The sequence below is a fragment of the Dermacentor andersoni genome, chromosome 6, assembly GCF_023375885.2.
Source record: "Dermacentor andersoni chromosome 6, qqDerAnde1_hic_scaffold, whole genome shotgun sequence".
Taxonomy (NCBI): domain Eukaryota; kingdom Metazoa; phylum Arthropoda; class Arachnida; order Ixodida; family Ixodidae; genus Dermacentor; species Dermacentor andersoni.
The window spans coordinates 19,005,563-19,018,320 of NC_092819.1; the positions used below are offsets into that span (position 1 = coordinate 19,005,563).

The 12,758-nt window shown below is 45.1% G+C and overlaps 1 protein-coding gene across 6 annotated transcripts in view; it reads left to right on the forward strand.

Moving 5' to 3' along the window:
• Ars2 (arsenic resistance protein 2) overlaps nucleotides 1–12,758 on the forward strand; it is a 116,537-nt gene that overhangs the window by 32,412 nt on the left and 71,367 nt on the right. For 4 of the 6 annotated variants that reach the window (XM_055065900.2, XM_055065901.2, XM_050169962.3 and 1 more), the window contains exons 3-4: nucleotides 179–283; nucleotides 2,910–3,086. In XM_055065900.2, coding sequence (XP_054921875.1) covers nucleotides 179–283; nucleotides 2,910–3,086 — 282 coding nt within the window. The remainder of the gene's footprint in view (nucleotides 1–178; nucleotides 284–2,909; nucleotides 3,087–12,758) is intronic. The other 2 variants (XM_050169965.3, XM_050169966.3) reach the window with 1 other exon arrangement.

Consider the following 12,758-nt stretch of genomic DNA (forward strand, 5'->3'; position numbering starts at 1 on the left):
GAAATACTTTGAATGAAGCAATAATTTGAATAAAGATATTTTATTACTATAATTGTTTACTGCATTTTCGTGCCTTGTGTTCTGCAAGTGCTTTTGTTTATGTGTGGGAACAGTTTTTGTATAGCACACAGATGTGCAATATTGAAAGTGAAATCAACAGTGGGGTCATATCTTGCAGCCGCCGTGATTATCGAGACTATGATGTACGGAGGAGCCGAAGTGACCGTTATAGTCCAGCAAGGCACGATATGAGCCCTCCTGTCAAGCGGATGCGGCGAGACTGGTGAGCCTGTCAGCTAATGAGCGCACATTTGCCTGCATTACTGATGAGCACAACATTATGCAGCTGCATGGGTGTTTTGGACTGGAGAACTGCTGTCTACATACTTTCCTAATGTCTTGCCTTAGTCTATAGTATAAAAAATAATTTCATGTACTTTATCATGTTTGCAGTACTTTGTTTCATTTCTGTTAAATGTCGGGAAAAGTATGTTTGCTTTTTTTTTTGGTCAGCTGCTGTTGGTTGCCTAATGCTGGCATTGTGCATGCAGAGAGGCATGTAATTGGTGTTGGTGTGAATGGTGCTGGCATGGATTATTAACCTGTAGCTTGAATTTTCGTTAAGCATGCTTCAAGTGAAAAGTGGTGATGCTAAATTGAGGAGTGCAGACTTGCACGTTGTGGGCCAGCTTCGATGGTTATGCAGCACAAGCACTTTTCAAATGCCAGTGTGGCTTGTAAAAGTTCGTGAATGGGCAGCCATGGTCTCATGTGCTGCGAAGATAAATGAGATATAAAATAGTTCTCTCGCACCAGCTGGAGTGCAAGCTTTCCAGCATAGTCTTCACATACTGGTTATAAGCACATTCTCTGAATGGCTCAGGGGTCGAATTTTGGAGCGCTCATTTCCCTGCTTTTAATTTTGTGTGACTCGGTATCCAACGTAAAGCCTCACTGCGATGGAGTGAGTCCACTGAGTCACGACATCTGCGCTGTCACATTTCTCTCAAGTATCGAGCATGGCTCCAGTTTTATTGAAAATGCAAAGTGGTGACTTGTTTACCTGCAAGAGTACCCACCACCACCAGTTCAGGCTAAGCAAACTGGAGACACATGTCAGCGGATTCTTTGCACATTCGAGCACACCGCTAAGCCCGCTTACGCTCAACGTCCAAAGGGTACTAAGCTCGCGCCACAAGAAACACAGTATTGCCCATGTTGACGGACGCAGGTTTAGTTGCCTCCGACAACACCAAACACTGCAAATGCCTGGTCCCAGGTGGCACAGGAAGCAGAGTCTTCTTTACAAAGGTAGAAAGTTGAATGGGCACCACTAGCACTTCAGCATTGGAGAAAGGCTTCCCACTCTGCGCCGGGGAGGGACAAAGGCTCCACATGACCATGCCACAAATTCTCACGGTGATGAAAGTGCCTGGTTGTAAGGGTGTGGGGCAGTGTCCATCAGCATAAACCTCAATTGAGTGTGGCTTGTGCTGGTACGGCCATGCACAATCCGTAGGTACTGTTCTTCAGCTTAACATTCCAAAAGGAGCAACACAACGTACATGCTAGCCTGGGTGCAAGGCGTCAAGAGAAGCGCAAGTTTGAGTAATACCTATGGCGGCTGGTGGTATAGAGAAAAAGTATGTACGCACCTTGTGCTGTCCTGGAGATGCCTCCTCTGCGCTTGCTTTTCGCCGGTTGTGCCACGCATGGCTGGGTGTGCCTTCCAACAACAGGCCAGTATAAACTACCAACTGGGCCTTTCGTAGTTGAACGACAGATGAATGACAGCTTGGCTGTTGCTCAATCTAGCTGCAGGTAAAAAAAGGAGAGGGGCATAAACAGCAGAATATGTTAATGCCTGCACAACAGTCCCCAAAGATTTCAGCTTCGACACTGACATTATGGCATGACATTACTGTAGCATCACTTTGGTGGTTGAGACTACTATGGGAGTGTTCACAATTTGCAGAACAGTGGCCATTTGATCATTTCAAAAGCTCTCTAAAGAGTGTTCTATACTTTCACTCTTGTCGTCCCGGCCGTAGCAGCTCGGTGGCTATGGCATTGTGCTGCTGAGTTTGAGGTTGCGGGTTCGATCCTAGCCGCGGTGGCTGCTTTTTGATCAGGGTAGAATGAGAAAATGCTTGTTTACTTCGATTTATATGCACGCTAAATAAATTCAGGGAGTCAAAATTAATCCAGAATCCCTCCACTATGATGTGCCTCATAATTATATCGGCGTTTTGACATGTAAAACCCCCAAATTTTTATCTCTGTGGCTGTGGCATTCTGCCACTTAGCATGAGGTCGGAGGCCCGATTCCTCCCTGCAGAAGTCACATTTTGATGGGGGTGGAATGCAAAAACACTTGTGCCCCTAGCATTGGGTGCACAGTATCAAGAACCATAAGTGGTCAAAATAAATGTGAAGTCTTTCACTACGGTATCTATCATAGCCCCCATGTGGCTTTAGGACGTTAAAATCAATTGCTAAAACAATCCATGAAAACCTTGTCACTGTGGTGAAACTGCGGGATATGAAAACAGCACTGATGGAAAGTATTTCCATGTCCAAAATCCATCCAAACTACACTCCAGCTTGTTTTTTGGTGAAACAGGACATTCCGAATAGGGGATCCTCGAGAATGATTGCCCCAGAATGCAGCTTCATTCCTGCACAATACATATTTTTTTTTCTTTTCATTGTAGCTGCCTAGGTTCTCCTGCATTTGATAACGTTATATGTGATGAGCAACCAACTTGAGACATAAACATTATTGCCTGTAACATTCAGTGTGCTTGCACTACCTTGGCATTGGGTTGACACGAAGCATGCATGTCACAGGGACTCGCACATAGCTTGGTGCAGTCCTGAGACTTGCTTCTGCCTGCCCGTTTTTGTAGGGATGACCGAGGTGGTTACGGTGGCTTTGACGGTGGCGGCTTTCCGGTGGGCGGCCACCACCCGGGCGCAGGTGGTCCCTGGGGTGGCCCCCCGCAGGACATGGGTGGCATGGTGCACATGGGTGGGCAGCACGGTGGCTACGGACACAGCATGGGCCAAGCTGGGGGTCCACAAAGGTAACCCAAGTCACCTACACACCAACTCTTGAGGGGAAGCTTTACCTCAAGGGTTCACAGCTAAATTTACTGCATGGGAAGGGAGAAGCTGTTCTGCTTGGCATCCACTGAACCTATTATGATGAGGTTTGTTGCATCTATTAAAAGAAGCAAGCGCTTTGGGCCGATTCTTGGTTCATGCTGTCAATCTTCTTTACAAAATACTTATTTATTATTGTTATCATGATCTTTTTCAGCCTCAAATGGTGCCGTAAGACTAAAAAAGAAATAAGCCATCATGATTACAACTCTAGCATGTCAATAAATAAACTCACATTTGTGTAAATTGCAAGTATTAGGCCATATATAGTGGGCGATATTGCCACTAATTTATGAATAGGACTTTTGCAGAGTTCACCTCACTAACAATGTAACAATGGCATCATCATACATCATATTTGTCCAGCCTAGGCAATCTAACAGTTGGCTTTGAGCTAATGCTTTCTCTTGAGTGTATATACTAGCGTTCATATGTGCAGCAGGGTGTCTACCAACTGGGAAAACCTAGAATTGTCAGGGAATTTCAACTCGTGTGGAAAACTCAAGGAATTGTCATGGAATTCATAAAAACCCTAGTCAGGTCACTGAAACTGCTAGAGGGAAGTCTGTGCGAAGGTTGACGGAAACAATCTTAACCCTACATCGAAGCTGGTAAAGTCGCTCCCTTGGCCTCAGCCACAGTGAACAGCGGAGCAAAAGCTTAGGAAAACGGCTAGGCACAACTATTATTTCTAAGCATCATACAGCAAATGCAAAAATAACGCAATGCAACTGATGCCGGTAAAGCATTTGCATGTCTTAGCCGGGCTCGAAAGCATTCCGGTTAGGCCAATATTTGCGCATTCGTATCAAATAATGGGAGACCAGACTAACACTGTTATGACACTCACGGACACAAGCGCCTTCCTCCAGGCCGGAAAAATAAAAAATAAAAACCTGCTTTCCTTTCTTCGTGCCCCCAGGACCTAGCTATAATATAGCTTTAGACTGCCCACTAAAAAAGAAAAGAAAAATATAGCCAAGCCAGCAAACCAGGTTCAATCCGATCCAACCCGCCCTGGGTGGCTGCCATGTTGCCATTCTTCTGTCAACCTGGCATGTAGTATGTGAGCTGCGATGACGCCTGCAGAGAAGTGCTCATTTAACCTTGATTGGGTGAACCCAAACGTTTCGTTGTACTCGTCGTGTATCATGGCAGTGCTGGATGACACCACTAGGGCTGAATGCAAGGTATGCCACAAGACTTTCTCACTCAGCAACATGGGCAACACAGCGGTCGCCAGCCACGCTACAATCAAGAAGCACCGATCTGCTATGAGCTCGTCATGAAGTGCTAGCCAGACGAACCTTCGCGCATATTTTAGTGCTCGACTCAACTCACAGTGGCTGTTCTGTGGCTGCTACTACTGATCATGCCCTCGTGGTACCTAGCTGTGAAGCCTCTGGCTGGCACACTGGACGTGAGAGCTTCAGTAAGCAGTTTTGTGGTGAAAAGGTGTGTCACAAAAGCTGCAATTGTTTGGTGCCCGAACGCTGCATCAATACATGGATGTTTTCCATGTGCGTCATCGCGAAAGAAATTCAACTTGGGAAGGACGAAGTCAGCTATACATTTTGTCATGGTATTGTCACGTACTTTCGAAACTTGGTGGTGTGTTACCCGGGGTCGTGGCTTTCGAGTCCCTGAACAAAATTGTGCAAAAGGAGCAAATGGATGCATTAGGGTGTGGGACCCAGCTGATGCCAGTGTGAAAACCCATTGCCTGATGTCGTGTTTTTTTAGGTCATACTTGCACAGAAGATTTATCTGATTCCTTCAGAAAAGCTACTGAGAACATTAAGCAGGCAAAAACCCTTCGAGTATCAATGGACGGCCCGAACATTAAATTGAAGTTGTTGAAGTCCCTAAAAGAGGAGGCTGCTGCATCTTATGCGAGCCAAAATGTTCTGGACATAGGGAGCTGTGGATTGCGCGTTGTGAGCGGCACATTTAAAATGGGAAACAATGTGACACACTAGGACATTGTGGTGTTTCTTCGCAGTGTATACAACCTATTCAAGAATGTGCCTGCACATTGAGCTTATGACATCAGCTACACAGGAGGCACTCTCTTTCCACTGAAGTTCTGCTCAGTGAAGTGGCTAGAGAATACCAAGGTTAATGTGAGGAGACTTCAAGTTCTCCAGAACTTAGTCACATATTTCGAGTGCTCAAAGAGAGGGAAAAAAAAACTTGCTACAGTTATACCAATGTTGAGAAGGCTGGTGCTGACCAGGTGCTAACTTTTATGTTCTTCATTGCAGAATAACTAGAACCTTTTCTGGCATAATTTCAGTGAGAGAAACAAATGGTTCCTTTTCTTGCGTCTGCCCTGGATGGCCTATCGTGCTCTCACAAAAGAAACGCTGAACGCTGCTGGCACGATGTCCAAATTGCTCAGGATTGACCTTGACAACTCTGAGAACATAATTCCATAGCTGCCTTTGACGTTGGTTATGCTGCCAAAACTGAGCTTCAGAACATCGCTAAACCTTCTCAGGTTGCCATGGTGAGCTTTAAGAAAGAATGTACATGTATACTCTTCATCAAGGCCTGCTCACAAAAGATCATGGAGAAGTCACCATTAAAGTTCAGGTCGACGAGGGGGGCCATTTGCTTGGACCCAGCAGTCTGTGCCTCATCAGTGCAAGCTGGCTAGAAGCGGCTAACCATTGCACTAGAAGTGCTCATAGAGCACAGATGGCTTACTGGTCTACAAGCAGAGAGGGCATATCGATCTTATGTCCAAGTGTGCTCAACTAGTTTTGCGCAAGCACATATGCGAGACTTTCACTGAAAGGAGCAGTGCTTGGAAACACAATGTCTTGAACTCTGCCTAAGTGCTCATAAAGAACTGCTGCTGTTTGTGAAGGTTATCCTTCGCCTTTCGCATGGCAATTCTGTGGAACATGTGTTTCAGTAAATAAGGAATGTCTAATGCAGAACATGAAGGAAGAGTCTCTTGTAGCACGAAGGCTAGTCTATGATGAAGTGTCTGCTGCAGGTGGTGTTGCAAAAGTTGATGTAACAGACAAGATGGTAGACATGGTCTGTGGTGCTATCATCCGGTAGAAGGACGAATTGAAGAGGAAGAAACAGGAATGGTTTGATGTGTCAGACATTGACAGGAAAGAGAAGAGAGCTGCTGCTCTTGTAAAGGAGCTTGAACTGAAGAAGAAAAAAAACTTTCAAGGATGCGCAGGTTGAGACCTCCTTGCTTCCCATAATATACAGGTGTTGTCTTTTCATAGTGCATTTATTGTAATGAAATTCCTGCAGCCAAAGAAGGCTAATGAAACATTGTGATTTGTAGAATTATGCAAGTGCCCTGTCTCCCAGTTTTTACCACTCAAGGGCTCGTTTTCAATACCCTGAAATCTTCCCAAGCAGGTTTGTGGCTACCAATATCAGCCCATAAAAAGAGGTCACTTCATGAATGTAGGTTCATGTTTGACAAACACGAATAGTAGGTTACAATTTTACTAGCCTGTTTGTGTGTATCAGATTATTGGTGGATCATAATAGCAGGGGCTAGTTTGATTTATGACATGTGCAAAAATCCATAGCTTGCACTCTTCTTTTTATGTCAGTATTGCCAATGCCTGCATTGAGGTGCAGTTGAGCAGTCAGTTCTATTGCTGCTTACAATTTTTATCGCTAGCATATCTCCTCAGCTGCATGAGAACAGTCAGGGAATGCGCCTAGAATGTCAGGGAAAACCTGGAAACGTCAGGGAAATTGGAAAAAAATAATTTGGTAGACACCTTGCTGCAGTCTTACATAAGTGGGAACTTTGATAGTGGAGGATATACGCCTCGTACACCACCTATAGAGGCGCCACTGATAGCCACCTAGCGGGCGCTTCCAACAGTATGCGTGGGAGAAGTAGCAGACGACAACCCTTTGCAGCAAGGATGGCTGAAGTTTGCGGCTGCGATTTCTCCTTTGTTCGGGTGCCAGGCTGTTTCTTCTGCGGTGACAGCTGTAGGGAACACGCTAACCTATGTGGGAGCGGGTATGAACACGATGTTACCGGTGTTTGGGACAACATGGTCCACATACGTGCCAGGTGCGTCCCGCAGACAAAGGTCATGAACCCCATTTACATGAAGTAAGGCTCATGTTAACTAGCCGATAAATTTTGTTGAGTGATGCGATCTCTCTATCCTTCTTTTTTTTTTAAATTTCTACCCTTGTCGTAATGCTTCTTCTGTACCTCAATAATAAGCACCTGTCGTTAGTGCATACTTATATCAAACAAATCCGCACGGTGCGATGTCTGCATATGCCGTTGTGATTTTTCTGCCGATGAATACATGTGACATCGCCGAGTAAGTGCAGTCGAAGTCGCCTGAAGAAGAGTAATCGCGAATTTATTGATGGAAACTCGACACTAGCCAACGAAGTCACCAAACGCACGGGTTAATAAAAGCGCGTGTTAGTGCTGTACCACCGATGCAATTCTGCTCCATACGCCGATGAACTGCCGTTCCTGCTGCAGTTCTTGCAATTATAATTTCCCCAAGGAAGCTGCTTGGAAAAGTACAAAGCTAAAGTCTGACGAACTTTTCACCACTTTTTTTTATATTCTAGAGAGAGGTGCCACATGATATATTTAAAGGCAGAGCAGCGCCAGTCGAAGTAGATGAGCGCTGGCGGCAAGGCCGGGTTTAGTCATCTGCAGCGTAAGTATAATAAGAAAGAATTAGTTGAGTACAAAATTCACATGCAAGAAGGGACTGCGTTGTGAAACAAACAAATCCCTCTGCTTGTTAAGTTTGCTCAGGCAGCATCGAGGTGTGATGACTTCCCAAACATGACGTGAACTTTTCAGCGAGAAATGTAACAAGAATACCATATGCAGCAACTATTAGCAATTCTCGCCCCGAACTACCTAGTTTCTAAACACATTCCCCCCCCCCCCCCCAAACTAAAACAATATCTAAGATGCCCTCGGGCAAAAAGAATAAAGCTGTTAAAGAAGCACTTCCTTGGTATCATTTCGATAAGACATAGTGTGATTTATACCCTTTACAAACGAGGCAGCGTAAAAACCTCGCAGCTCAAAAGAATCGAGAGTTACACATGGAGCAACTAGCAACAGTTAAACATGTGCGAAGCCACGCATAAAATAGATGCAAGAACATGAAGTGCGCGACAGCTGGTGTGAGGATTTACTGGGCCACATAAAACTAACAATGTCAGTTCTTGCAAACTTCAGTAGCTTTAACATAAAACACAATGCGCTCGTGCAGTCGTGCTGTCTAGCTAGCGCAACGCGGTAAAGAAGCAGAAAACAATATAAGCGGCAAACGGCACTCTGAACGTTAGCGAAATGCCTTTAAACCGCATGCTGCACTGCAGACGAACTTCGTCGCTTACGCATTTAACTATGATCGAGTGGAAAAAGCACCGACGAGACAAAGGAAAGGATGAGAACAAAAAATTTCCCGAAGAAAGCAACGATTCATTGCCACCGTACCATTACTCCCGCTGATGAGGCTTTGCGGGGAATGACTAGAACCGTATCGCCGGCATGTTTTCGTCAGTATTTGAGGCCCCCACCCTGCAACAATTCTTCTGGAATATTCCTTGAAGCTTTGGCCACCCCACACATGCGAAAGGCGTTTTCTATTTTGCTCTGAAAACGTGAATAAGGCAGAGCAGCACTATCAACAACACGACAAACTACGGCACGCGGCTGGCTCCTCTCCCGTGTGTTCTGCGTAAGGCCGCCACCAGTGGCGCTTCCATCGGCACGCACTACGCGTATACAGTAGACTTCCGGTGATTCGAGTTTGGGTAAATAGATTTTTCAGTTAATTCGATCCTGGCCAAAGGTCACAGCCCGTGCCCATGCATTTCTATTGGCTCAAACTTCTGTTATATTAATCCTAAAATTGGCCTTTGCCAGATAATTTGAATTCCATTAGTCGGCACACACCTGCCTGACTCCTATGGTGACCCCAATAACAACCTCTTTAGTTGAAGTGTGTGTCTCGGCCAAGTGAAAGTGTTGAACACATGTCTCCTGTCAAAAACGCCTATTTTTGGCCAGCCCTATGAAGATTTTGAAGTAATAACCATAGCTCACCAATGTCTGATTATGGTATTTACCCGATTCCAACACTAGCCTTTATTTTTTCTTCTGGAAAATTGGGCCAAATATTGCCTGTGCAGTGCAATCGAACAAGATACCATAACTGCCTTCACGGTTTTTGTATGCTTTACCACATAAGACGAATAAATTGCGGCGAAGCTGACTTTAAGAACTGTGTGGTAAGCTGACCTTTGGAAACTAGCCTCCATTGTGCAACACGTATTAGACCCAGCCCATTTTTCTTGCTATGAAATTCGGTGTGCTAATAATTTCTACATTGTTTCATTTACAGCTTTAAGAAATTTTAAGATTGTTTGTTTAGTTCACAAAATACTCAACACAAGCGTCTCTTTTCCCAACACCATATTTAACTTCCCATGGGCAAACACCAGGCAAATAACTTTAAAGGGACCCTGAAATGATTTTGACGTAAAGTGTGTAATTATAAGTTTTTAAAGATGTACATCGCTGCCCATCGCAGCTTACCGCTCGGCTGAATTTTCAGCCGCCCCTAACCATTTTATGTAAATTGCCCTAATGATGCGAGTAAGGCGAGCTATCCGATTGGCTGCCCAGGGTGCATCATCAATAATATTTCCAACTTGTTGTTCGTAATAGTTGGAATCAGAGTTAATTTGTTTCTATAAAAAGAAAGCAACAGGAAGAGAATGCACGACAACAATTTCTCGCTACACTTAAGCACTTCTGGCACACAGAAGGCATCGTCATCTTGTGTTACAATGTGCTCCATTTGGTGAAAGCTCCGCGGTCAGTGTCGGTCTCGGTCTTTTTGCAAGCACCATGATTCACCTATGTTGTGTTGTGGGCTGCAAACATAGCGACTTGGAATACATCAAGCTGCGACATTGTGTCCCTCTGCAAGGCAGCGGACGAGCGAAGTGGCTACAGCGCATCGGACGGTTGCTATCTGATCCAGGATTTGCGCATTTGCGGCTATCACTTTACACCGGAGGATCACAACCTCAATAGCGTTGCATGAGTCTGGTATTCGGGTAAATGCAAGCGCAAAAGGACAGGGCCTGGCTGTTTGACCGTGCTGTTTCACGAGATGAGCAACAACGTACGTATATGCTAAAGTTCCTTCATCAGCTTGAGTTTATGCCTCCACCCATCCGTTGAAACGGTCACCTCATCTGTAGTTACGAGAATACCGGACATGTTCGGTGCTGCGACAGCATTCTCACAATGCACGCTGCTTCGATAGCTCTCACTTGGGGTCGACTGCCAAGCAGCTGGTGGAGAGGTTGGAGAGGCTTCGCGCGGAAGTAGACAACGAGCCATCACGATGCAGAGCCAGTAAAGGTGGAGCTTAGCCCGATCACTCGGTGAACAAGTTCAGGAGAACATGCATGGCTGTGGAGAAGGGTAACTTGTAATTTTCTGTAGCTCTCTTAATATGAGACGCTTCACACAAATTGTGGTGCGAATGATTAACTTTAGCTGCACCCTACACGTCTGCAAAATTTGTCCAAACCATTTCAGAGGCCCTTAAATCTTCCTAATTGTTGCAATGTCTATGGTGAAAGATTATTAGAGTCCTTTAGAGCTATAACTTGGGACACTGTGCCTGTGGAAAGAAAAGTAAAGAGAAACTTTGACCTTGCATGTAAATGTTTCTTTTTGTCTATTGAAATGTAATAACTCGTGGCTAATAAATTAAAACTCGTTGACGTAAACAATTTTGTTACTCGAGCAAATATGTAACTGGTTGACCTATACAGTCGAATCTCGTTAATTCGATGCGCTTTCGGTTTATTCGAACTGACGCCGTGTTCCCGTCAAAGTTACGTGTATCCCAATGGTAAAAAATGCCCGGTAATTCGAACACACTGTGCTCCGAGAATGCTCTCAGCAGCCTGCCGAAGCACGCGACAGTGCCTCCGACCAGCATTCCTCTGACCCTGGCATAGAGGAAGAGCTTAGGAGAGACCCCTCAACACCGTGTGAAAAAAAAAAAAAAGAAGAAAGCTGGTGGAAATTCGTGCGCAGGCGTGCATCACGGATTACTTCTGTTAGTGACGGCTGTCCTGTACAGACGATGACTGGTTTTCCGGACCCCCAATTGCTCGGACATGCCCAATAATTCGGACGCCTTTGCGGCACCGGCATGTACTCCATAGAGTCAAAGTATACAAGAATGTCTGAAATTACGGACGCAAAAAACCTTCGCCATCCGATTTTCCGTATTTGCCATGACCGCAGATATGAAACGGCATTAATTGAAGCTACCACCACTGCCATTCTGATATTCTGCCGCCTCGAGCCGGCGCTCTCGCACGCAGATGCACTGCAGCCGTAGCCACATCACGGTAACGCTAGGCCTAGCTACTTCAGCGTTCGCTATCAACCTTCTTGTTGTTCATTGCCGTGATTTTCATTGAAACAATTCGCTGCTGTTAGCAATGGTGTCGACTCTGCCATTTTAATCCTCGCCAAAGGCTTGGGAGCGTGGAAAGCATGGCGCGTTGCACAATGCCAGTTCCCGAAGGTCAGGTTCGCCCCAACACAGAAGTGTTGCTCGGTGAAGAAGCATACCAAACGTTGGAAGGGGCAATTGTCACGGGACATGTTATGTTTCCGTTAATTATGCACGCGTGTACCCGCCGTCCTCTATCACAGTACGAGCACTGATGCGCCTAATAACTATAATTTGTAAATGAATGTGAATAAATCTTCTGGAACTTTCCACTCATGTGTTAGCTCAGTGCACATGTTCCACTGCAGGTAAGTCCGCTATTCAGTTAGCTTCCCGTAATCCGAAAGTTTTTTAATTCTAACAAATTTTCGATCCTCTTTGAGTTCAAATTATCAAGATTCGACTGTATATGTATTTTCTGTATTGGCCCATGTACTAGCAACATTGGAATCGAGGTCTCATCTCGATATCACGAACTCTGATGCAACAAATTATCGGATATAACAAAATAATAAAATTTCGTTGATCATGCTTTATTTGAATGGAGTATTTTTCTGCTGAAACGAAATCGAGAATGTGGGATCCATCACTGTATTGGTTATAGCGAAGCTAAGTTTTATTTGCAAGTGCCTCAATATGTATACTCTGGTTGCAAAAAATGTCAGATAGTCACTAACTCATTTTCAAAAAGCCTGATTTTTTAGGATTTGCACAATTCATGTAGTGCTGCCACCTACCACTAGCATGAATGTATAATGGCAATCACTGAAATTTTGGATGCCGCATGGTGTTTAGGGCATGAGCCGTACTTGCGATGCCAAATGTGGCAGCCACAAACAAAGTTGCCACCATGTTGATTGGCATGAAACCGCAAACTTGGTTGCCGACTCCTGACAAAGTGGGACTGGTTAAGCCTGATGGCCTAAGTAGTGCAGCTGGTGGAGTGGCTGATGGCAAGTCGTCGTGGGAAGCTCACTGCCTATATGTTCACACTTGTAGACCTTATCAGTGATCAAGCGTGAGATCAGATGCATAGGCTATAGACTGACAGCCATA